Source organism: Sebastes fasciatus, chromosome 5, assembly GCF_043250625.1.
Source record: "Sebastes fasciatus isolate fSebFas1 chromosome 5, fSebFas1.pri, whole genome shotgun sequence".
Classification (NCBI taxonomy): domain Eukaryota; kingdom Metazoa; phylum Chordata; class Actinopteri; order Perciformes; family Sebastidae; genus Sebastes; species Sebastes fasciatus.
The window spans coordinates 8,096,178-8,123,494 of NC_133799.1; the positions used below are offsets into that span (position 1 = coordinate 8,096,178).

The window sequence follows — 27,317 nt, forward strand, 5'->3', positions numbered from 1 at the left end:
TTCTTCATATTTTTGTAATATTATCATACGATTTGCGCACCAAGCTCTGATAAGTCAGTAGGCGGTGCTTTTACATGAGTTGATCTCTTATTTGGAACATAATCTGCTGCGGAGCAGGTTATGTGTTCAGCATAAGTTACCATGGCGATCTACCCCGGTAAGAAGTGAACCACCGTCGTAGGACTGAAAACCCAGGGTTAAACCTGAAGTTACCTCGCTAACCACAAATTCTGCTTCTTAGTACAGGCCTCAGCTGTAGCTGTAACATTGCTAATACATGACCTGTTTTGATTGGAAGAGGTAATACGTTAGCTATAGGCTCTAATAACTTAGGATGGATTTAGCAATGGATTTACAAAAACCTGATGCAATCCAATCTGAAATAGGAGGAAAAGTAAAGTATAAAGAGGCAGATGACTCATGTTGTCGTCAAATCTTTGCATTTACTGAGCGTATCCATGCCTGTCTGGACCTTTCTCCTCTTTGAAAATATTAAGTGATTAAAATCCTTGTCACAGCCTCGTGTCTGATGAGTCAGACCATTTGAGTACTTCCGTCTCTTTCTTCTCTCAATCCATCAAATGTTCTGTTACCTCACAACTCTTTGTGAAGAAAATGAGAAATGACTCACATTTTTAAAAGGTTGGCCTTTTGTGTGATTATGTCCTTCAGAGTAACACTTTCTTCTACAATCATGATTCATAAAGCCCGGGCCACACAGCGCGCATCATGCTCGCGTGACGGCAACGTCGCGTGTTGTTTTTTATTTCGGCGTCCATGTTAACAGGTTAGAGTGGACACACTGCCCGCATGAGACGCACGTCAGACGCGCGTCAGACGCACGTCAGACGTGCGTCTATTTTATAGAATAGAAGGCTCGCCTATTTTTCACGCTTGCCGCTTACCTCTCGGCTGCGTCTCCCAGCAGCAACAGACAGTGAAGGTGATCTATTGACAGTATATGAGCAAGATTACTACAGTTTCCATGTCTAGACATCTGTAGAATATGTCACTGACCATCAATATTTTACACTTCCTATCTAGATTTCAAAATAAAAGTCCTCTAGCGTTTTTAGTGCACAGAATCATTCATTCATTAACACAATGCTTTTATTCTGAAATACTCTAAATAAAGCAGTTGTCTGCTTGCAGGTTTCCATCAAGTTAATATAGTACAGGCTTTTAATTATGTAAACACTGTAGTAGTCATAGCAGAAACCCTACATATGCTATACATATAATAGACTGGGTTAATAGGTTATAAGAACATCAGGTGATAGTTGGCAGTATTTTTCCGATTCGCTCTCTCTCTCTCTCTCTCTCTCTCTCTCTCTCTCTCTCTCAACAAACACCACGTAACTTTATTGTTCTTTCTTTTAGAGGTGTTATTTAATTTTTTTAAAGATATTTAATAATAATTTTCGTTTTCTAAAGGTTAACAAATAACGAAACTGTTTATTTTGCTTTGTTTTATAATAATAAAAAAAAACACTTTACTTATATTTATCATTCTGAAATACTTCAGGTGTTTTTCTCCATCAAGGCGCAGTTCAGCAACAAGGTGGTGAAAAGCTCCAAGTTGCCTGAGATGTCGGAACATCAGCATTTATAATGTAAATTGCTGTCCCGCCCCAGATGTAAATTAAGTCGTTTTCGATAAAAGCCGCAACCTGGAATGCTGTAGAACAGGAACCCGAAACCCCCTGGAAATGTTGTTTAAAACTGTGCCAGTCAAAGTGAAGAGGGATTGCTGTAGGCTCTCTCTTACTACTAATGTATTTATTTATTTTTTTGTATTAATATATAGCCCACAGAAATCCCTCTTCACTGTCAATGAAGAGGGATTTATATATATATATATATATATATATATATATATATATATATATAGCCCATAGAAATCCCTCCTCATTGTCAGTGAAGAGGGATTTATATATATATAAATCCCTCTTCACTGACAGAAAAGAGGGATTTATATGGGCTATATATTAATATTTATGTATGAATTTATTTGCTTGTCTTTAATAATATTTACAAATTACCACACAGTTCTTACCCTTTTTTGTCTTAAATAAATATAAATCACATTTATTATGAAGTTAAATGGCCATTAAAAGGCAAACTCTATGTAGAAAGAAAGGGCTGTCAGCAACAGCAAAAACACAGCTGACAGGTAGCTCCGGGACGCTCCCGAGACGTGGGTAACTCGCGTCTAGTGTGAACACCCTAGGTGGGCATGACGCGGCCACGACGTGACGTTGCCGTCACGCGAGCATGATGCGCGCTGTGTGGCCCCGGCGTAAGTTATAGAGCTGTCAAATGTGGGGGCTTCTACATTGGCCACAAACTGCAGTAAATGTGCCCTTCACTATCATGTGATTATTTAATCAAGAAGATGTTTCATTAAAGCCATCAAAAAGCAAATGAATCCATGACACTAGCCTCGAAAATATGGAAACTGTTATTACTTGAAAGCCATTTTAAGAGTTACAATGGCTCAGGCATTGGCAGGCGTCCAGCATGGTGCAGTCCTCTGTCTGTATTTCTGTTCAGATTGATACTGTAAGGATATCTGATCTGAGATGTGATTGCCACTTAGCATTGAGCTCCATCTGTGTTTTTACACACTCAACTCTGCTCTCATGTTTCTTCTGTGTTGTATGTGATTTAGTTTCTTTGTCTCTCTGCTGGCCTTCGCTCATCTAATATCACCAACCTCCATCTTCCTGTCTTTATCCTCTGCTCTGCAGTGCAGCTCTTATCACTACACTGTCTCACTTTGTCCTTGCCTTTCCACCACATTATCTCCTATTGTTGTCTCTTCTTCCCTCCTCATGACTCCATCTCTCAAAGCAGGTATCTCTCAACCGCATCAGAAAGCAGAATTTTCCTTTCTCTGTGTTTCTTTCTGTTCTTTGTTCTTTTTTTATACTTACAGATGGCACTGCAGCAGAGCCTATTTTAATTTCATAAATCATGTTTCACTGCTTTGTACCTATTTGATTACATAATTCTTCTGCCTTTTTGTGGTTGTCATGTATTTATACTCTTCTGAACAGCAGTTGCCAAGCTGATTTGTCCTTCAGATGTGTTTTCTTACCTTCAATACAAGGAATTTGGTGGATTTGATTACAGTATTACTAGGGCTGTACATTTAACAATTAACAAGTATTTCATTAGTTTTAAAATCAGTATAAATGAAGTAATTTGCAAAAAAAAAGAGGCAATAATACCGCATATCGCACTGTTGAGAAAACCATTATCACCGCAGGGGAAATTCCTTCACCGCGACAGCTCTAAGTATTACATTTATTATTCAAATTGAGATGCTTCTTTAAATACAAAGCAAGGAATGTCAATAATTGATCGGTCCACTATTTATAAAGCATATCAGAATCGTTCGTAGAAATCATGCTTAAAGTTTGACTAGAAATGTAAAGTAAATATATAAACTACTAGTAGTGCTGAGAAAATTCAAATCTTTGCAAATCTGTGGAGCTGCAACGATTTATCGATTAGTTTACAGCTATTAAATGAATCACCAACTATTTCGATCAATCAATTAATCGGTTTAATTAGATTTTTTGGAAAAGAAAGTCAAAATGATCTCATTCCAGCTTCTTAAATGTGAATATTTTCTGGTTTCTTTACTCCTCTGTGACAGTAATCTGAATATCTTTGAGTTGTGGACAAAACAAAACATTTGAAGTCGTCATCTTGGGCTTTGGGAAACACTTATCTCCATTTTTCACCATTTTCTGACATTTTATAGACCAAACAACTATCCGATTAATCCAGTAAATAATAAACAGATTTAAAGATGATAAAAATAATCGTTAGTTGTAGCCCTACAAATCTGTATGTGGTATGCATCAGGCAAGTACCTAAATTAATCAAACATTGGACTTCTAGAGTTGAGTCTTGTGTATAATTAAGTGCTTAGGCCACTAGAGGGCAGGACACAGAATAGTTTGTGCGGATGCTGTATTGTGGAGGTACTGAGGAAGTAGGGCAATTTCATATAGGATTAGTATTCACTTCCTGGTGGTAACTTCTAAATAATGGTTTAGTTTAAAGATTTTTTTCCACTTGTAGATTTTTAATTCATATTTAAAGTTAGAGTTTAGTTTAAAGTTTTGATTAAATAAAAAAAAAAATCGAATAAATAAACATTGCCTATTTCGTATAACAAGATTAAAAAAAGAAAGAAATTATGAAGCACATTAAAGTTTTATATACAGCAATATGCTAAACAAGCCACCTAATTAATACCAACGGCACAAAAAACTGCCTAGCATTTGCAGGCTGATTGATTAACTTTATAATCCCAGAGGGAAATTGGTTTGCAGCATGGAGACAACATTAAACATACACAGTAATTATAGTTAAAGGTCACATATTATGCTCATTTCCAGGTTCATAGATGTATTTTAATGTTGCACTAGAACATGTTTACATGCTGCAATGTTCAAAAAACCCTTTATTCTTCTCATACTGCAGCCTGAGTCTGCCTGCCTCAGAGCCTAATTCAGCCTCTGTCTGAAAACCACTGATTCACAGCCTGTCTCCTCCCACTCTGCTCTGATTGGTCAGCGTTTTCTGTCAATCAAACTTCCTCAACAACACAGCGTCACTATCTCCCCCTCCCTCCCGGAGAAGCTCTGGAGAGAGGAGTGGAGGGAGAGGCAGCTAGAATAGAGCTTATAAACCACTTTAAAGTTTATAAACCAGAAACTTCACCCAGCGCACGTTACCGGAGGAATCTGATCAGAAATCGGCGACACATGATGAACATCTGCGGTCCAGATTCCAGGTTTTCCTGACGGTTTCTCTCAGGTAAATAATACTATTTATAGCTCTGTTAGTTAGCTCAGTGTTTACCTCATGCATCAACTCTGTAAACCGTAAACATACACTCTGTTTTACGTCTGTCTTTACAGATCCATCTGTGAGAAATGACCGACAGAATCATCCCAGAGGAGAGCAGATAGCTGAAAGCAGATGGGAGATACAGAGCTAACCGTTAGCATGTAGCTACATGCTAACGGTTAGCTACATGCTACCGCTATGACACGGTGTGTAAACACAGCGACCATCAGGGTGGAAAATAGAAGATGTGAAACAGTAGTCAGTTCATTATTTCTGCTAAAAGATAAATGTATGGAAGATCAGAGTAATGGTATATTATTTACAGTAGTAGCTGTCTCTGTGTTACCATGACTACAGACCACCGGAGCTTAGCTTACCATAGTTTACCAGAGCTGAAGACTTTCTCCTGTACCATGTCACATAACTAACTAACAGGTGAGATGATTACAAATGCTGTGAATAATTAATATTGTCATCTGTCAACTCAAATAAAGTTTGACTGTGAAACAGAAATGTGTTGTGTTGCTTACAAGTCACTATTTACTACCTGTACTCTGCTACATGCATGACATCAAATATATATAATATATAAATATCATCTGTTTAAACAGTGTAATTACATAAAGCCTTTGTGAAAGAACATGTTATATTTAGATGATGGGAGTACATGAAGCCTGTTCTGCTGGTTCTTGCAGACTTTGCTCAAGTTAGGTTGAGGAGGAGAGACAGTGACGCGCTGTGGGGCGGGGTCAGCTACTGAAGGTTCTCTCTGGTTCGACCAGGAAACCCTTACATGGCTTGCATTTCTCTAATGACGTCAGAAGAGAAGGAAAAAAAGCGATTTTTTTTTCTGCACCCATTTCCGGACAAACGGAGGAGGAGAAAAAGAGAGAGGATGGTCTTTTATGATACTATGGTGGCCTGTAGACACACTGGGGACAGATATTGATGTTTAAAAGACATGGAAAAGTGCATTTTGCATAATAGGTGACCTTTAAAGACAGTGTCCACAGATGGCAGACATCCCATTCCAGTGAATAGACAGAACACAGTGCTACGCAGCGCTAATCTAAAGTGCTTATAAAAGTACAATAATTCAATATGAGTATATAATGGTTTCATTGCTGGACAGCAGCGCTCACAGAGACAAACAATTTCTAAAACATTTAGTACAACCACCAAGCTTCGTCAAGTGTTCAGGATATAGGATCAAGTAGCGCTAGACAATCTCTAAATACAAAAACACAGGAGTTGTCACACTGTGAAATACAAGAAGTCTTTATTCAGTACACTTGAAAAATATCTGCATAAATATTCTTCAAGCATAATCTGCAATGCATGGCTAGAGGCAAACATTGAGTATGCAGAGGTTTTTTTTTTGTTGTTGTTTTTTAAACAAAACAGCAATTCCCCAAATGCATCTGGTACCACCAACAGTCTACTATTCAGTATCCTTGTTTACCACTAACACTGATTGAACAGGAAAAATAAGTCACCACCCACGCTGCTAAAAGTCAGCTACACTTTATCTCAGTCTGTATAAAACAAGAATGAATAATGCTTCTATCACAATCGCTGGCATTGTGTAGTTAGTTTGGTAAAGCACAGAAGCCGAGAGTGGGCGGGGGAAGGCAAATGGCCAAGAAGAGCTGTTAGTGGGGCGAAGAGTGGGGGGCTGTGGAAGCAGTACTTACTACTGGAGACCCAGTAGGTATTGAGCTTAAAAGTAAAGAATCAGTACAAATGATTTGGTCATTCATTTTTTTTTCTCTGCACTACTGCCAACTCTGACTAGACTTGTGCAGACCAGATGTAGAAACACTCCTACCTCAGAGTTATTTACTGTATGAAGCTTCCTACACTATCAGCTAAGAGTGGAGGTTGTTCTTCCAGAGAGAATGACGTCTCTATAAAGCTGCAATTATTTTTATTATCAAATAAAACCACCGTCGCCTCACGGTGAGGAAGTTCTGGGTTTGAACCCGCCGGGCTAGCACGTTCTCCTTGTGCCTGCATGTGTTTCCTGCGGGGCCTCCGCTTTCATGCAGGTTAGGTTAATTGGCGACTCTAAATTGCCTGTAGGTGTGAGCTACTCTATTGCCTCCCACCCAGTGTCAGCTGGGATTAGCTCCAGCCCTCCCGCAATCCACATTATTTCTTGAGTAATTATTTGGTCAGAAAATAGTGAGAATTGCCCATCACAATTTCCTGAAGCCTAAACCTCTTCAAATGTCTTGTTTTGTCTGATCAACAGTCCAACACCCAAATAAATTCAATATACTGTTACATAAGACAATGAAAGAAATATATTATCGCAAAATAGACACAGGAACTGTTGAAAATCAGAATCAGAAATACTTTATTGATCCCCGGGGGGAAATTGGGGCATTACAGTTGCTCTTGTATAAACATAAGAAATGTAAGAAAATAGAAGTAAAGGAGTATGTAACATGTAAATTATGGACATAATGCTATGATGTGTACATGAGGCTACAATATAAACACAGTATATGTAAAGAATTACTAAAATTAAAAAATAAGAAAATGAGAATACAAAAATATGTACAAATATTGCATTAAGACGTGTAATATATAGCATATAACCACAGTGCAAAAACGTAAATACAAAATGCTGAGAAGTGGGAATGATATAAATAAGAATATTTCTTGAATGTACAGTATAATGTAAATGTAGTATTGAATTATTGCACAAATTATTGTACAGTAAGGTCAGTATTGTATACAGCAGCTGATGGGTGAAGTCCCGGTCCAGTCTATTGACTCAGAGGGCGGAGTTGTAAAGTTTGATGGCCACAGGCAGGAATGACTTCCTGTGGCGCTCTGTAGTGCATCTTGGTGGAATGAGTCTTGCAATGTGGCATTTTCACTTTAAAGATAATATAGATTTTCTGTTTATGTTGTGTTTTTTGATACAGTATAATTTGGTATAACTGTGGCACTGGCTAAAATCTGCGAAATCTTACAGGTGAATTCTGAGCATGCCTGTGTTTGCTGCTGAGAACATGATGAGGTGCTGCCAGGCGTCTTTTTTAGCTGCAGCTATTTTAGCTTCTAACTCACCTACATCAAATCTGAGCTTCCCAAAATAAACAACAAGCGTCAGCCTTTATGCAAGTTATGAGAGGTTTGGGGGTAGCCTTAGGAAAAGAGGGAATTTACCAGATTGGTTAACTGATTTTTGAATAACCATGGAAAAAAAGGGGAAATGCATTGATTGTAAAAAGAGTCATTGTGGATAAAAGATAAGGTGAGAACTTCTATTCCTTGTTGAGAGGGTATAAAGGAGGTATTTTTAGTCCTTGTCAAACTGAGAATGATTTCTGTCTCAATAAATAAATGTTGGTTTTCAGAGCTACAAACGCAGACAACAGAGATAAAGATTTATCATGCCCTTCAGACTTGCATGCAAATTTAACTGCGCAGCTGAGAAATAAACATGTTATTTATGCCCTGCAATCAGTTTGATACAGACAGCACACACTAACGAGACAAATTAAACCAGTAAATGAGGCGGAAGGAAAGAGTGGAGGCTTCAGAGTCAGGATATGTGTGTGAAGAGATGATGAAAGAAAAAAATTCCTAGAATCATGTGGGATTCATGCTGTTATACTGTACGGTAAAATGATTTTTAGCGGATCTTGTTTTAACATTTATTCAAGTCATCAGAATATGGGCCATCAAAGGTTTGAAGAGTTATTTTCTTCTAATTTTTGGATGCAAATTTCAGTTTTGTAGGATTTTTTCTACACTTAAATGAATTCATCTGAGACAACAGGTTGGGTGAAATGAGAAGAGGTGCTAAGCTTATAAATATTTTGTAATAGGTCACTAGAGACTTGAGTACAGTATGCAATGCCATCTTTAGTCAGAAACTGGCCTGTGGCGCCCCTTAGTGGGCAAACAGTTGATGAGCTGGAGAAAAAAGTTGTGGCTTAGGTAAATACTGTAAACACAGTTGAGTTTCGCACTATTCTTTTTCATCTTCTATTATCTCTTTGACTCTAAATGAATATTGAAACTGTGTTCTTTAATTTCATGCACTTCCTTCTCCATTACTTTCTCTTCTCAGGACTGCAAAGATCCTCCAGATTGCTGCCTCAGTGAGTCTTTCACGTCTCCGTCCAGCACTCTGGGTGTTGACCTGCGCCGCGGCCGGCGACGTTTCTCAGGCAACCTGCAGCTACCCCCGTTGTCATGGCGCCAGGGGGAGAGGGCACGGACTCCTGATGACGAAATCATGGCCAGGCCGACGTCCTTGCCCTTTGGAGCCCCTCCCAGGATAGACATCACGCCGGTTGATCCTGAATGGTGAGTGGACAGTAAAATAGATGGCAGCAAAGCAAGCCCATTGTTTATGACACAATGTGAAACCGTCTGGATACAGTCAAACACCTGGAGTAATCAATCTAAACATTAGACTGCTCTTCTTAGTTCATGAGAAGTCGACACTGTGGAGATCAGTGTTATTCATGTGTTCTAATTAAAGTGCACAGGCTCTACTGCTGACACTTTAAATAGATATAGTATACATATGATATACTATACTATCAGTAGAGGGGGCCTATGTGGTTAGCATCTGTGTCACTGGATAGGGATATTTTTCAGCTGATGTGGATATTGGGTTTCTTGGGTACATCAGACAGATACAGCACTCACTGATGATTGAAGGTCAGTTTTTGACCCAGAGTTTCCAGTTGGGCCACCTCACTTTAAACAAAGACAACCTCAGATCATTTTATAAAAAAATAATACATTAGGGCCCACCTCTTAGTCGATTAGTCGACTTATTGGTCATTTTGGTCTTAGTCGACTAATATTTCTTAAGTTGATTAGTTTTCTATGCTTTTTTTTCATGCTGAATGACATATTTCACAAACACAAGATTTGAAGTGGTCGCTTTGTGTGATTTTTTGTGGAGAAACTCAGTTTTACATATCTGTCGATTAAATCGACAAAATCGTACAAGTGTTGGTCAACTAAGAATTTCTTTGGTCGAGGACAACCCTAGAATATATTTTTATTCAATAATACATAAACCTTCAGGGAAAACGAGCTCAATCGCTGTATGTAGCCCGACTGATACTGGATTTTTGAGGCTGATACTGATATCAATATTTGGAACAATAATGATATATTGTATGATAGTAATTTTTTTAACATAAGCAAATAATCTTGATACAGATCAGTTAGATTTGTTTTTCATGACCAAGATACAGGCGGAGTGGGACAATTTACATTGTCAGTGCTCTCTGTTGTACAAACTGTAAAAGTGACGCTGTTTTTACATTACGTCCAAGTCCAACATAGTTTGACATTTCCGTACTAATATTTCTCATAACTTGGCGGCTGACATATACACTGATACCAATGTATCTAAAATAAGCTACAATCTATAAGGTCTACGGTAACTCTATTGATGTATCACACAGCAAATGCCATACAGTACAAAGTGTGGCTGTTGATAAGGCTGTCATCAAATTGATCGTGAGGGTGGTAAAAGGAGGTTTGAGTTACATCCTTCGAGGCGAAGTCTAAAAACTGAGGAAGTCAAAAAGCTCCTAAGTGGCAAAGCATCATGGTTGGATGAGATTCACCCTGAGATGCTGACTGGCATTTGAGGGTGGTGGTTCCCATTATTGCTGAAGGGTACCTGGTCTGCTTCAATTATCAGGGTGCTGTAAAGGAGGCTCCAGCTGATTGTTCAGCTTCAGGTTTTAGAGGAGCAATGTGGGTTTTGTTTTGGTTGTGACCGTGTCTCTCCAGGTGTCCTGTGGGGATCTGTGTAGGGAATATCGGGCACTGGGGCCATTATTACTATGAGCCATCTGATACTTGTATATTTGGAGTGAGTGCTCAGCCTGTACTGTATTCTTCAAGTACATTCTCTGTTGGCACCTTGTCACCAACTGTGTTTATAATGTCAGAATCTCAAGGCACAGCTGAGGAGTGGAGACTGTAACCTTTAGTGTGCACTGGGCCTGAGATGTCTTGATAGGTGGCTAATCATTGGAGACATGGTTATTTTATAGCAAACCACGGGTTCCCCCAGTCATACTGAGCAAAGACTGGGCTCAAGCAATCTTGTTAGAATCCTACTCTGCTTCAGTGACTGATCTGTCATGTTGTGTTCAGCTTGTTGAAGATGACACTGCCTTGTTACATTATTTATGCACCATGCTTTCAGACACAGTTGTGTACACACACACACACACACACACACACAAACACAGCAGGTACAACGTGCAGTTTCAGATAACACATACACAAACATTTGCCAGTTCTGGGCGGGCAGCCAGTTGTCCAGTCGTGTCAAATTCAGATATGCTTTTACTTAACTAGCTAATCAGTCCTGATTGGCCCTGTGCTCGAGTATGGTGTGTGTGTGTGTGCGTGTAGGTGTGTGTGATAGTAGTAAAGATGGAGCCAGTTGAGGAACACTTTAAATGGAGTTGCCAAGTGTTTCATTCCTTTCAGTTGGATGAATAAGAGGTACTGGAAAGGTTTATGCTAATCAGTGCTGATTGGTGATGCACTCAAAAGTGTATGTGTGTTTATGTGTACTTTATATATATGTGTGTGTGTGTCCTGTCCTGGTGACCTTTTTTAGCCAAGTAATGCCTCTTTGTGACCCACTGTGACAGATTATATGTCTATGAGCAGATTAACCAGAGATGTTCCCATCTCAGATTGATTCATTTAGATAATTTCTAAAGTCCTATAAAGATAAAACTCTTCATGAGAAGAAAATCCAATATTTGACAAAAACCCAGAAAGGAAACTATATATATTTTGTATAGCAGTAATGCTTTTTCTTCTTCTCTCCTATCTTATTAATTACCTCATGACCCCTCACATTTATCTTGTGATCCAGGTTGGAAAGCACTGCTCTAGGTCACTAGTACTCTTACTATGCTTGGGTCAAAGCCACAGTGCCCGATCAGTTGCGATCATTGTTCTTGAGGAATTATTGTATTTGATAGAAAGAATTGTAGGCAAAGGTATACTCATCTCCTTATCTTCAAAAAGCTTATGTTTTAGCAGTTCATTTTGTCATCAGTCATTTTCTTGATACACATTTGACATTGATATACAGTCAGGGTCTGAAATTAACTTTTTTCACTGCCTGCCACTGTGGCAGACAAGTATTTTTTTTTGTCTGCCGGATTTGAAATCTCTGCGCTAAATGAAAGAATACAATTTTGGATCTGATGTCATTCAATTTTGATATATTTTACATAAAAACATTATATACGGTGAATTACAGTGTTCGAATTTCACCGTAGCTTCTGGGGAGCCCTATTTTTTGAGCATGGGAGGGTACTGTACACAGTACTGTACTGTACTTTGTTATTATCGTGTGAATGCGTGGGATGAATTAAAGGCATGAAAGTTGGCACACTGAGAAAATAAATGAAAAATAATGTAATTTTCTTCAATGCTCTTTGATGAATCACATTGTACAGAAAGACCTGCTTATTGAGAGGTCATTGAGTGAATTCTTGAAGAGCTGAAATTTCTATTTCTACCAGAAGAGTGCAGTGTAAACATGGTTGACTGGATGGGCTTACACACACATACACACAAATATTCACACATACAGACTGGTGACAGATTAAAGGAAAAATCTGAATAAATGAGTAGAAAAAGATAAATAGAGATGCTTCCACACTTGGGTTTACTGAATGGTCTGATGAGAATGAAAATGGTGAATGATCAACAGTTCCTAAAATAATGTTCCTATCCTAACTTAAGATAGGAGAGTGTATTACACAAACATCCTAACTTCCCAAAATCTTAAATAAACTACTAACTTTAGGATAACCGTTAAGCTGTCCCAACGTTCCCTTTTCCACTACTTTTCTTCTCCTCTTTGGACATAAGAGCTGCCTTCTACTTCATATCACTTGTCAGTGTACTGATTTTGTTTTTGATAGTATCAACGCTTTGTTGGATGCCGGATACAAAGGAGACTGTGTCTGTTATCTTAGCCCACTCTCTTTCTTTTATCTCCCAAGTTAGCGTTGTTTTAGAAGAACATTTTTGGATTTCTCTACAGATGTTATCAGTGCCTGCCGTTGTTTTTGCTCCATTTTATATACAGTATGTTTCAATGTATGTTTCAGTATGTTTCAATAAGAAAAACAATGGTTTAAAAGTTGTTTAGCTTGGGGAGATGAGAAAAGCAGCGTTGGTTGCTAGGTAATATAAAAGTTGATAAACGATGTTGGATTGAGCATTTAGGATTTCCTAACCTGAGATATGATAGGATGGAGTGAAATAAGACAGGATTCCTAAAGTTAGTTAGGATTTGCTTCTGTAATAAGAAATTGAGAAAGAAATCCTATCTCAGACTCTTCCTATCTTAACTTAAGACTTAAGATAGGAAGATTCTTTAATGATCTCAAACCAGTTTAACACCTGTGGGAGATTTTGGACTTACTAGTTACTTAGTGGTCTCCTCCATCATCATGAAAACACCCAGTGGCTGTACAGTCCACTCGGACAACCACAGACTTTATAGCAGATGCGGTGTGTCAGTCGTCAGTAACCCTGGTGGTAGAGGCAGACATGTTTCCCCCCCGTGTGCTTTTCCCTCCTGGCCTTGCTCTCTTTTAAAAAGCTATCACACTATGTCTCCTTCAGGCATCACTGCTGCTACAGTATAACGTCAGGGTCAGCAGAACCTTCCTGGAGGTCCTCAAGTCTGATTACTCCCCTCCCTAGTAAAGCCTGAAGCTGGTAGATGTGTCTGTATGTTACAGTGTGTCTAGATATGTCTGTAACACAACACTGTAGCACAGCTCCTCGTCTCGTCTTAATCCCATCTTTTTCTTGTACTTATTTAAGTGCTTTCATCAATGTTTGGAACGAGGCGGAGGGAGCAAGAAGTTATTTTGGGATTCAATTATATTTCCTGCTGATGTACACAATTGTTTCAGAGTGCCTCATGGATTGTGTGTGTGGTTGGGCGTGCTTGTGCCACTGCCTGAGAAAACCCAGTGTGGTGCAGAAGGAAACTGTAAATCAGAGTCAATGACTGAAAGTTGGCACCTACTGAAGTTACTGTATACGTGTGTGTTTATGAGACTGAGACATTGAGAGCTAGAACAGAGCTAAATGAAAGCCAGTGGGTGCATTTACAGTCCGACTAGCCAGCCTTGAGACCTCAAAAATAGGGAGGATTTCAAAAGCAAATCAGGGGTCTGGGTGTCCTCCCTCAGATAAAGTTTCAGAGACTTTGTTTCCTACATTCTGGTGACTTTTAAAGAATGAAAATAAAATAATAAGCACACTGCAACAGCATTTTTTTGTTAAATAAGCCTACTTTTAATTCTCAAGAAAGAAAACTGAATAATTTGCCCCTCTGGCGTAAACTTGTGTGAATCTAATATTCATCGTTTATTATTCATTCATTTAGTATATCATTTTCTAGTACTCTCCAATTCTCTCTCTCTCTCTCACTCAGTGAAGGCCTTTTCAGACACAATGCGACAAAAGCACCATTGCGCTCTGAAACTCGTTGTTTCCAATGGCTTGTGCCACGCCACGACGGCTGTTCGCTGCGTTGAGCAAAGCCCAAGTTAGAGCGCTGCATGCTGTGATGTGAGGTGAGCACAGCTCAAACTGTGTTGTGTCGCGAGCAGTTCTCTTCCATTGGGAAACATTATGTGTAGCTGTAATGTTGTCCAGGTGGAAACAGTAAGACTTATACACGCTGTAGAGTACCAGAAACAGGTTGAGATAACAATAAGGCGTGAAACGTTGTCATAAATCAGGAGAAATGCAGGAGAATTGTAATCCTGGGAGGAAACCGGGACAGGGCAATGAAAAACGGGAGTCTCACGGGAGGGTTGGCAAGTATGTTTACAGTACATGCGTTCACTGGTAATCAGACCGTAACCTGATGTAGCTCTAGCAGTCACTTCATCTAGATTGTCCTAATCAGGCGAAGAAAAGTATTCACAAACAATACAAACCAACATGTCTGTTAGTTCTGTAACCATATTAGGGTTGTGATATGACAATCATCTCCTGTCTTTTGACTGCTGCTGACGGCCAGCTGATGGTAAACTTGCATGAACGTCTGCACGAGAGGAAAAAACTAGTCAGTAGTATTTAGTGTATTTGTTAGTTAAGACAAACAGATTAAACCTCACCATGGTGATGCCACTGCGAATCCCCTTAAACTCCCTTGTGCACAGATCTTCCCAGAATGCTGGTTCTTATAAACATTTATCTATTTAAAGTCAAAAGTTCAGCTCTGTGTGATTCATAATGATTTAATAATATCCCACTATGACTGAAATTTTGCCATTTTGGATCCCTCTCCAAACTTGATTTGAAACTATATTTGGATGTGTTCGTCACCCTGGGACGGGCCAACACCGGTCAGATCATGGCTCGTCTGCACTCTGTGTACTTTTCTTTGCGCTGCCCTCTCACCCCACACAGAAATTGAATCTTACACTTTTCATTTTAGCACGCACATAGACCAAGGCAGACAAATTATGCACAAAGATTGCATTTGTCTTAATGTGAAATTCCAGTTATTCAGTTCCAACTATACCATGCGTATAAAAAGTATTAAGCACCCTTGGGCTTCAACTTTGAATATCAGCAGATTAACTACATGTACGTAGGTTAACAGAAAAATACATTTCAAAGCATTTCATTCCTTCATGCTGCTCCAATTGAGTAGCTTTTTAGTAAGCTAAATTTATCGTAGAACATTATAAATTCTTATATTTTTTTGTTGACTAGGTGGGGCTGTTGGTGCAACACAACTCTCAATCTATGGGGACATTCAACAGTCAACATGCATCTAATATTTCAGCATCATTTTGTATGATTATACAGCTTAGCTAGAGGAACATTGGATGGTCAAATATGACCCAGTTTTATGCTAAATCCTTGGGACAAGAAGTCATGTCCTCCACAGCTTCACCAGCTTTGGGAGAGTTTTGATTCAGAGGAAAAATAATCTGTTTTTATCAGTATTTACCTCGGCTACTCTCCTGGTTGTCAGTTTGTGTTGCATGGTAATCCTGAATTAAACCTCAGAGTAGTTTAGTCTGTTAGGTTGTGAGTTGACAGAGACGTTAATAGGATAACTGTTGTCATGCTACAACATACTCAAACATCCCAGGGGGAAATTTGTAGCGGACATCACTCTTTTTCTGTCCTCTAGGATTGTACCAAAAAATAAATATTAACAAGGTCACCTTCAAATCATAATACACTTTGTTCGGCTTTTTCTCTTTCGATTTCTCCACAACCCACCTGTATCCCGTTTGCTATTATACTCTGCTGCCTTTTATTCATATGTTTCACTGTTTGTTTTCCATTTCTATAAGCTTTTGTCCTTTGTTTATTGATTGCATGGATATAATTCATATGGATAAATAATTCAGCCTCTTTTTACCTGTGAATGTCACTTCAATGTTTATTATCTGCTTTCTCTTTTTGTTTGAGCCTCTCTCTTTCTCTGTTTTTCCATGAACCTTTGTGAATGAGTTAATCTGCGCCACAATGCAGTATTGTTTTTCACTTATCTGAGAGAGACGGAGAGTAAAAGAGGGAATAAGGAAGAGATGGTTTACGTAACCACAGATGCTACATTAAGGACTCTCATCTCAAGACCTAAATCCATCACACACACACTCCCGATCACCTTCATCTGACCCACATACTCAGAACAAACACTAAACACAAGGAGACATGGAAGGTGTCCACTCGCACACACAGGTCCTAAGGATGTTCTGTTCATCCTCCTCAGGTTTTCACTGTGGGAAACCAAAGACTAGGCAACGTTGGGCGGGCTGAGGCATTTTTCTTGCACGTTGTGATATTACAGAAAGTGACAGGTGGGACTCGGAGGAACAGGGATGGTAATAAAATGTCTGTTCAACATTGTAGGGGGATAAGATAAAAAAATTGGCAGTATACTGATTGATCAATTCTATTATCTGCTTCCTCATACAGCCACATTGGTTCAAATCAACATATGACAGAACCAGAACCGTACATGGATCTTTAAGAAGCTAAAACCAGAGTCACCACAGCCTAAGCAGAAAACGATTTATCAAGTATTTTATCTGGTTTATCTTTTAAAAAGTTCAGTAACATGTGAGACAAATGCTCATCACAGTATCCCAGAACCGAATGAGACAAAAACTAAAAACTCTATCAATTTACAATGATAATAGGTTTAGATTCCAATGGTGGCAGCGTGGGGTTGTTTCCGACTCACATGATCCAAATAATTCCAATAACTCGTCATTTGAAAGTCCATAAACAAAAAATGTATTGAGATAAAATGGATGTAAGCACTTAATTGATTTCCAATAATAAATATATACATATATTTGTTTAAATCAAGCATGTTTGCCCACTCCCATGTTGATAAGATTATTGAATACTTGACAAATCTCCCTTTAAGGTACATTTTGAACAGATAAAAATGTGCGATTCAATTGCGATTAATTGTGATAAATCATGCGATTAATTGCAATTAAATATTTGAATCGATTGATAGCCCTAATATTCATACATTTACATAACCATAACAACAAAAAAAGGCCAAACCAATGGCATGACACGTCTGACCGTCATTCTGTCCACCACTTTGGTCTAGACTGAAATATCTTAACAACTATGAGATGAGACAACAGAGGACACCAGAGGATGAATCTTACTGACTTTGGAGATCCCCTGACCTTTCCTCTAGCACCACAATGAGGTTGACATTTGTTGGTTTAAGTGAAACAACTTTTGGATGAGTTGCCATAAAATTTGGAGATATTCATGCCCTCCTCAGGATCAATTTTAAACACTTAGGTGAACCCTTAACTTTTCATGTCGCGCCACCATTTGGTTAAAGATTCAATCTGTACAATACTTTGGTTCAGTGTTTATCGGCAAATGTCTGTCAATTTAATAATTGATTGATTGACATATCATTTTATTCAAATCATTTTCCGGGGTGGCCCAGATCTAAAAAAAATGCAGGATTTTTATCAATCCCCACCAATATACCACTTACATTTATGTCCACATATTGAGCTCTTTTACAGTCGGCTGCAGGGCCTGTTGTATATCTCTGTTCTTCCTGTGCTGTGACTGCATTGTGTGCTTTCATTCAAGCTCTCAAGGATAGAAGAAGGCAAGTTTAATGTGGAATGAAATGGCCCAGTCACTCTCTAATTCAATCTCTTTCAATCTTTCATCCCTTTTAAAATGGCTTGTTGGCATTGGTTTCCTGCCCTTCTCATTTGTGCTTTGTCATTCATCTTTTGTTATCTCCCTTTTCAGTGCAGAAATCTCGCTAATATGCAGGAGCCAGCAATAGTACTTTCAGATATTTTTGTATATAAGTTTTTCGGCCATTCTTTTATTTTTTCTGTTTAATATTAAGTCTGCCGCATCAGCACTGGTTTCAAGAAGAAATGGCAAGCAGATGGAGAAACTGAGATATCTGTCTTTCTTTTTCAATTCTATGAAGTGCTTTTTAGCCATGCTAGCAGCATGGCTCTATGGATTGCGTTGTGGCAGATTATGTCAACAACTATTAGATGGATTGCCATTCAATTATGTGTTGCCATCAGAAGTCTTCTCAGTGTACCAATTGTACCTTCCAATTTCTGGATTCACTGAGCTTAACTCAAGGAAGTTCACGTAACACATCCTTCGTACATGCTAAGTCACTGAGGAACCCCGTTAAAGCAAGATGTTTCAGGAGGCCCCTGTATTTATCCTTCTACACATTCGAGCGTATGATACATCATAATTTGCCTTTTTGAAAATGACGGGCCAACACAGGAAATTCCTTCAGCACTGCTTTTACTATGTTGAAGCTGCTTGCTACCCATCTGACAGTGAAAACCAGTCTGATTTTCAGAATCTGGGTATTCTGCTGTGTCCCTTAACTCTCTTGCATCTCTTGAATCCACCCACCTCTTTCAAAGAGTGCACTGCCAACTCCAAACGTTGAGCAAGGCAGCAAACTGACTGGACTTAAGGATCGTCACAAGTCCATTTTCTCCCGGTCAGGACAGCCACCCCATTGAGACAACGCTGATGAGATTTTTACGCAGAAAATCATCATCTTTCTCAGCTCCTTGAAAGCTCTCTTTTAAAGAACTACATATCGACTCAGCATATGTTCCCCTGCCCAGTTCAACTAGGTCAAAAATCACATGGTCTTTACCTCCTGTTGACTAATGGGAACGTCAAATGATTTGACATTAGACACAAATGCCGCCTTCATTTCTTTCACTACATGCCCTGAAGGAATAGTCAGACCTGTGTGCAGTGCCGACTGGCGCACCATTCAATTCATTGCGTTTTACGAGGGCCCTCATTTTTGTGTAAGCCACCTTTCACTTTGCAACCTAAGTGGTTCTAAATGAGCTGATCGTTTCTTGCATCAGACTAGCACCCATATCTGCAATCTTTCTGTGAGCGTTTCACTTTTCATTTATGCTATTTCAATTGCTGTCTTGTAAGCAATGCTGTCACGGTGCTCGTTAAAGTTGTTGCGCAGTTGCTTTTGTACACAGCCACTCACTGTTTAATCACCATTAATCCATTCCTGTGCCAAATGCACAGCTTTCACCTTGTCATCAGCAACAAAGTCTTTGCTTCTTTCTGCTGCACACAAGGCATCCAACATTCCCGTCCCACTAAACAAAAATACACAGGTTTTTCTCCTTCCAAACTGTCCACTTTGCGTGGAACAGTGGAAACAGTGGAAAATGTGGCTAAACTTTCAGCAGATGAAGCGCTAGTACAAGCAACAAGACCATAGCTAACGCCAATGTTACCGTGGATTGTCCGGTTCTGGTTGTTACTAGACGCGGCAGATTCATCGTTTGCCCCACTAGCATCATTATCTTTGGCGTTCTTTGTAAATCCAAAGTAAGCGAAAAGCTTCGCTTGCCTCCATTGTTCCACGGTAAAGGGACTGAATCTTCTCGCTTCTCAGAAAACTGTTGACATGCCGTGGATGACAACCATTTCAACAACCAGTATTGGATGCAACTGGAATGTATTAGTCAGTAAGACAAATACAGGTTCGTTGTTTTTATGCCACTGTGCCAGGGACAGCCGTTGCCAGAGGCATTATGTTTTCCGGTTGTCCGTCCATCCCATTCTCGTGAACGCGATATCTCAGGAAGAGTTTCTTCTAATTTGGCACAAACTTCCACTTGGACTCAAGGATGAACTGATTAGAATTTGGTGGTCAAAGGTCACTGTGACCTCACAAAACACATTTTTGGCCATAACAAGAATGAATATGCTAATTATGACAATTTCACACAAATGTCTAATAGGATAAAATGATGAATTGATGACATTTTGGACAGATGTGGATGTAATTTGACTGGTTAGCAGTATCATACAACCGCAAGGCAGTAATTCTAGTTAATCCTGTTTCCATTGTTGTGTTTTGTCAAGTATTAGTTTAACCTGTTTGCAGTTGAAACTTTGATTATTTGTACTGGGACATAAAACAGCAGAGCGATGGAGGAAAAAGTGCCAGGGAATGCCATGCATTATTGGCTGATTTTAAACCATACACTGCTTCTCTGACGCATCATAATACTACAAGTGTTTTCTTCTTTATATGCAAGCCTGGTAAGACTATTTTCAAAGGTCTTATTGGCAAGCATTTAGTGAGAAAGCACTCCATGCTTCAATGGCTCAGAATCATCAGTGACTCACAACCAAAACAAATCAGTCGACAGAGCAGATGAGCAAGTGCTCACATTTCCAGTAGTCGTCACGCTGCCATTCTGCCTCTTCTGATGTTCCTTTTGGATTTTTCTCCCTCATCTTCTCCGTCTCTCCACCTTTAGGGCATTAACCCTCTTTTTCTCTCTCTTCTTTTCATCACACAGAGTAGCCCTTTGTGTGTGTGGATGCGTATCTGGAATGACTGTATCTATCAATTTTTTCTTTCTTTCTCTTTACATAGTGTGGCAATGTCATGGTTGGACTGCTTCCATTCAGACAGAATTATGGATGGGTAAAATTGTGTGTGAGAGAGAGAAAATAAGATGGATTGTGTGGAATATACTGTATGTAGTAAGTTTATATGTGGTTGCCTTCTCACTGCAAAAAAACAGCCGTAGATGCATGATTTAGACTGTTTATTTGAATCAGTTGACCTTTGGTGCAGTGTATATGTTTCTCCTCACTGATGCCCATTAAGCTGTTTGCTTTTATCTCCGTTCCAAATTGCCATTTTTTCCTTGGCCCGCTCTCACCAGTTGCCTGCCTCACTAAAGGTCACAACATCATCAGCAACATTACCACAAATCCCAGCTAAACAAAAAATAATTAATAAATCTGACAACCTGTTACTGTGCCTGCCTGCTTGTCGTCACAACAACCACCAGCCAATCCTTAACAGGGGAGGCGTGGCTTGAACTCGTTGCGTGCCTGCTCTCAGCTCCTTGTGTATATTCTGAATGAAACAGCAAGTGAAGCATTTGCCTGCGTGCTGCGCTCTGCTCTGCTCACTGCTCACCGCTCTGACTGTGCGAGTGAGGGGGAATCTGACTTGAGGCTCGGCATAGTGGGAGTGACTCTGTGCCACACCGAGAGTGCCTTTGGGAGAAGTGGGGGTTGTTTGCAGAGAGAGGAGGTCAGTCAAGCAGTGCCTGATGGAGGGGAGAGCAAGACGGGAGGAGGCAGAGAGCAGTTGTCAGCCCTTCTGAATCTTTCATAAGGGAGATCCTCCAACATCAAGCTTCCTGGATGGACTGAGAGAAAGAGTTGGTACTGAGGTGTGCATTCAGCAGGCACCAACAGTGACAGAGGGACACAGAAAAAAGGAAGCCGAGTGATAGAGCACTTTGCAGACAGCAAAAGCAGGAGGGAGATGGGAGAGAAGCAGTGTTGAGAAGAGGAATTCTTCTCTCCTGGAAGGAGCTGTACGTGACCCCGCTGTGGGTAACAATCCTCCAAGAACCTCTGATGAAAAGAAGACCAGCAGGAAAGCACGCTGCATTAGCCAAAGGAAAGACAGGCCACAACTGCTGGCTGGCTAATCCCTAAACCCGTGAAGAACGGGGGGGGAAAGGGGAAGCACAGAGGCAACACAAACAACAAAAGGGTATGTGTGAGCTGGCTGGGTGAATGTTTGTATGTGAGGTAACCTCAATCTTTCTGCTACAACATTTCAACACAGCGTGAAACTTCTTGATAAGGCAAGAGGAGGACAAAATCAGCTGCACATGACCAGCCGATGTGACTTTGGACAGAGAGGGGCAGAATTTGAAAGAGGTCGGAAAGACTCAACCCAGCGTGCAGGGATGTCGTCCAACGAGCTGAGCGTTGAGATGGACTCCTGCATCCGGACATTCAAGGAGCACATGCACCTGGAGCTGGAGCCTCCCAAAATCCCAGGTGTGGTGGGAGGGAAGAGGGGCGCCACGTCCCCCAAACTGTCCCCGAGAAGCTCGCCGCGCCTCTTCCGCAAGCTGATGGTCAACAAGAGCATCCGACAGAGGCGACGCTTCACTGTAGCCCATACCTGGTAAGGCCCGTGGTGGGGGGAAACGGATGAGACATAAAGGAAAGAGAGAAAACGTGCAGGGATCGAGGGATGTGACAGAGGATTAGAGTAAAGAGAGATAAGATGGAGCGGGAACGGATGTGGGTGAAAAGAGGAAATGAAAGAGACTTAATGGGAATGAATTGATGGGGGAGATTAAGAGAGAAGGCAAGTAACAGTGGGTGGTTGGGGAAAAAAGGATGCAAAAGGGACGTGAGCTGAGAGATGAATCATGTAAGATGAGAGGTAGAGGGGTTAACAGACAGCCACCAAGGGGGAGAAAGAGGAGGTGTGGAGGAAAAAAATATCTCAGAGAAGGTGAGAAAGTACAGGTACAGAAAATGAGATGGTTTTTTTTCGAGATCTCCTAAAAAGAAAACTGTTTTGTGAAGAGTTTTGAGAGGGGCCAAATATGTATGAGAGGGCTGCTGTCTGGTGATTTGTCACTGGGTTAGATGATTACATAAAGGAATGAAATCACATTCAGCAGACTCCCCTGTCCTCCATTTTGATGAAGTCTATCCCTGCTCTGTACCTGGGTGAAATTTGTGCGCGTGCGTGCGGATCAGTTCTCGTTTTGGATGGCTGCAGTGATGTGGAGGGAGTGTTACTGTAGGTGTGTTATGCAACCTGGTGGCTCTTAACCTTTTTTTTTGGTTCACACAACCCCAATGAATAAATCAATGTCTACATTAACACAACGCAAGCTCAACACAAAATGACAAATGCAACATCACACACAAGACGCAATCTGGTTCCATTGACATTTTGTTGTCATTCACATTGAGGTTGTTTCTCTTGGCACATTTCCTAGTAGAAGCTCAGAAGCTGTGAGTCTGAATTCCTCAATTTAACAAGGTCACAGCATCATGGAAATGATATAGTCACGTATTTATTTCATACAAAACCTCATATTATTTGCATCATTTTGCGCCCCATCCCCCACCGTTTCCCCGAGTCTACCTCTTTATTCTGCAGCAGTTAGGCTCTATAGTAGATGTGAAGGGAGGGTTGCTATGTTATGCAATGTATGGATTAGAGGCGAGGAAAAGAGCTGCTGTGATTTGACTACAAAGGCTCAAGGTGACTCTTGTCCCTCATAACAACAGCAGTTTGTTCAAATTTGTTCGAATTAGGCAGCGGCAGTCAGAGTTGCTTTGTTTTCTCTATTTAATGAGGTTTGTCAAGGTGAAAACCATCGTCTGCAAAAGAAGACATTAGCATATACCCATAAACACAAACTACACGTCTCTGAAATGGGTTCCATATACAAATTTGTGGTAACATGATAACGCTGGCTTGTCACTGCTTGCGGGGGGGTGGGGGGTGAATCTGTCTCTATTGTGAGAAAGGAAATAAGTCCAGATATGAATCTGCTCTTGCATGTTGTGTCTTCATGCTATGTTGTTTGTGTGATGGAGATCTAGTAATAATAATGTTTTCCTCTGTGCGTATGCGTTTCATTGTTAGTGCAGTTATAACTGTGTGAGATTATGTGTATATGTTTTGATGTAACAGTATATCCATATGTGTGTTTTTAGATGCACATATTTCATTTGTAAATGTACTGGATGTTTATTCTATCTTTTCTCCTTGCATGTCTGGCTCTCTCCTCCCTCCACAGCAGCAGTCAGAACAGAGACTCATGTCTGTTTATCTCTTCTCTCTGTCATTGTATAGAGCCTATTTCTGAGCAGACGGAGAGATTTGTGGGGGTTGGGTGGGTACAGGGGGAAAAGCAAGAAAAATGGCTTCATTTAGAAATCATTAAAGATGTCAGTAGTGTCCTTTGCTGTGTTTGTTCTCATAAGTCCCCAGTACATGGGCTCGATCCAGGGTCATGACAGCACCCATAACACCCATCTTAACCATTAACTGCAAGTCTAGCCCATTAGCAGCAGCGTTCATAATAAAGTGTCCTTGAGCGAGACACTGAGGTCTATCTGCTCACTCACTGTAATGCTCTAAGAGTGACGGGCAGAAAGCTAAAAATGGAAATGGGGGAATAAGAGCAGAACAGACGCAGCGAGAAGGAGACCAAAGGAAAAAAATCAAGAGTCAGGCATGGCAATCATGACAGCAAGGATAACATTAAGGAGATAATGGCACTTTCCAACTATACCAATGTTTTTGATCTATTTTTCATGCTTATTTTTTATCAGGCACACAGTACATGTTAGGTTATAGTTAATAAAAAGTATAAGAAATAAGTAAGGCTTACAAGATTAATCACAGCGCTCCGCTTTATCCCATGACAATAAATGCACTGTGTAGTGCCTGAAAATATCATTATCCCTTAAAAAATATCACCTTTTCTGGGAAACCTTCAGGGTATTACTGGCCACGCACTTTTTCTGGCCTAATAGTCTCCCCACCTGTGCCAAACGGAAGAAAAACAAAAGATGATGAATTTCAAATATGTGTTGGCCAGGCCTTTCTACTGTTGGATAAATGAAATGTTTGTATATATTCTCCAAAATCTAGCACAGCATTAATTATCACTGATTGTCATTAGAATTTCTCCAAAAAATAGACAAAGAAACTGTTCTTTAACAACTTAAATATTAATATGAATTAATAAAGATGAATTAATATTTAATTATAATAGAAGAATCATATTTACTGTTGAAATACCATATAGTTGCTTTTCTAAATATATTAAAGTATGTACAGTATTAGTTTCCTCAATAATTGTAAACTATAATATTTAAAGGTGCAGTGTGTAGGATCTGGTGGCATCTAGTGGTGAGTTTTCAGATTGCAACCACGTGAAACTTCTCCCGTGTGCCAGGTATGTAGGAGAACTACGGTGGCCGACACAAAAACGTTAATGGCTTTATCTACAGGTAGTGTTCGGTTTGTCCGTTCTGGGTTACTGTAGAAACATGACGGCCGGTTCCATGAAGAGGATCCGCTCCGTATGTAGATATAAACGGCTCATTCATATTCATATTTCCAGGTGATTATACACTTAAGAAAACATATGTATTAATATTAAATTGAATTTCTGCCAATAGATCCCCCTAATTGTAACACACTGGTCCTTTCAGTTCTCATTTTAAGAACACAGCATTATGAGTTTTTTTTTTTATACCTTTTCATATTGGTAATTGGTACAGTACTTTATAGTTGTTGTGTTTAAAGTGGCAACAATCAATATTTTCATCATTACAGTTTATCAAATGACAATCCATCCATCTTCAACCGCTTATCCGGGATCGGGTCGCGGGGGCAACAGCTCCAGCAGGGGACCCCAAACTTCCCTTTCCCTTTCAAATGACAATATTATAGAGAATTATCGCCTGAATCTGCAGCTCCCCTCGTCTTTATGGAGCTTTTATAGCGAGTTTCAGCTCATCGTTTATCTGTCTGGTCTGTAACTTTACTGTTCAAGTTCACTCTCACCACTCTAATAGCATCGTTTTCAGCCGCAACAGGCAGCTATTTTCAGCAGAGAAATTCTAAAAACTCACTGTGCACGACCTGCTCAGCACCACACAGCAGACAGACACCGTTAGCGACTTGCTGGTGAACATTGAGGAGCATTTAGCAGCTAAAGAGACAGATATTCATTTCTTATTACGATTATGTAGCCAGACAGAATTGCGCACCACCTTTTTCCATACACCCATTATTCTCTCTCTCTCTTCTTTTCTCTCTCTCTGTTCAAGGCCTGGATTTTGTTTTCATGTAGCACTGCCTGGAGTTTTAAATGAAAATCTGTTGCCAATCTTGAACCAGTAGCAAGTTTTCCAAACTCTTGTGCAATCAATCATAAATTCCATCCCTGCTAGCATTATTTGGGTCTGCTGTGGACTAGTGGCTGGTGAACTCCTGACCTACTGGCACTCAGACAATGATTCCTCTGTTTGAGCTGTTAAGCTGATGCCTTGTCTCTTTCTTTGTCTGTATCTGTCTCTTTTGCGTTCGCTTTGTCTGTCTCTGTGTGTCTTTCCTAAGTTTCACTCCGTCTGATTCTTTCTTCCTCACAGTCTCCGCTTTTTTTCTTGTGTTTTTCCACGTCGGTCTGTGTTTCTTTTGTAGGCATCCCTCTCTCCCTTTCTTTCTGTGGCTTTCTCCTCTTTCTTTCTTTTGCTCTCCAAAGCACCACATGATGTTAAATGTTTGATGGCCGGCTGAGGCGTATGACCGCTCGGTTTTCCACTCACACAATAAGCACATTAAGGAGAGAGAGGGAGATTGGCGAAGGGAAGTAAGGAACTGCCATGGGAATAGGAAGAAGGGAGAAAAATAGGAAAGAAGATGGGGAAAATCCCTCTTTCCTCAGCAAAAATGTGGATGTTAAATAAATCTAAATGCATATACTTTATATGTACTGCATATAACTGCTAAACATTACCTAACACCTAACAAAAGATCACACCTACATATCTGTGAAATGTAATACATTTAAAGCTATTTTTATCTACAGCTACAATAGAAACAAGTGCTCACTTAGATTATGTCCTCCTGTGTTGACGTCCATCAGATGTGAGAGATACTGGAGAAGGCTAGAGGGACAGATAAGAGGTGGAGGGAAGAAAAAGCACTCGTTGTGTATATATAGAAAGAGAACTGACAGACAGACCTCATTTACCACGGAGGAGTCAGCCCCGGCAAAAACAAACAGACGTCGTTCTACACAAAGGGTTATTTACCTTCGCTTACATATCAACCTAAATATTCATCTTAAAACACTATTCCATCCAGCACTCCGTCTGCTATTGATTTGTTTCTCTCTCTACTCGCCTCTGTGACGCGTGGCCAACATCATCTTGAACGTCAGGGAAGGCTTGACGTGATTATTGTTACTGCTGCAGCCGGTGTGTTTTCGCCAACTGCTCACTTGAGGAAGAGACAGACGGAG

At 40.1% G+C, this 27,317-nt stretch overlaps 1 protein-coding gene across 4 annotated transcripts in view; it reads left to right on the forward strand.

Moving 5' to 3' along the window:
- The window catches only part of pde4ba (phosphodiesterase 4B, cAMP-specific a), a 205,618-nt gene that overhangs the window by 39,094 nt on the left and 139,207 nt on the right, over nucleotides 1-27,317 (forward strand). For 3 of the 4 annotated variants that reach the window (XM_074634889.1, XM_074634887.1, XM_074634890.1), the window contains exon 3: nucleotides 8,960-9,198. In XM_074634889.1, the coding sequence (XP_074490990.1) occupies nucleotides 8,960-9,198 (239 nt within the window). Of the gene's footprint in view, nucleotides 1-8,959; nucleotides 9,199-21,364; nucleotides 22,433-27,317 lie in introns of those variants that run through there. The other variant, XM_074634886.1, reaches the window with a different exon arrangement.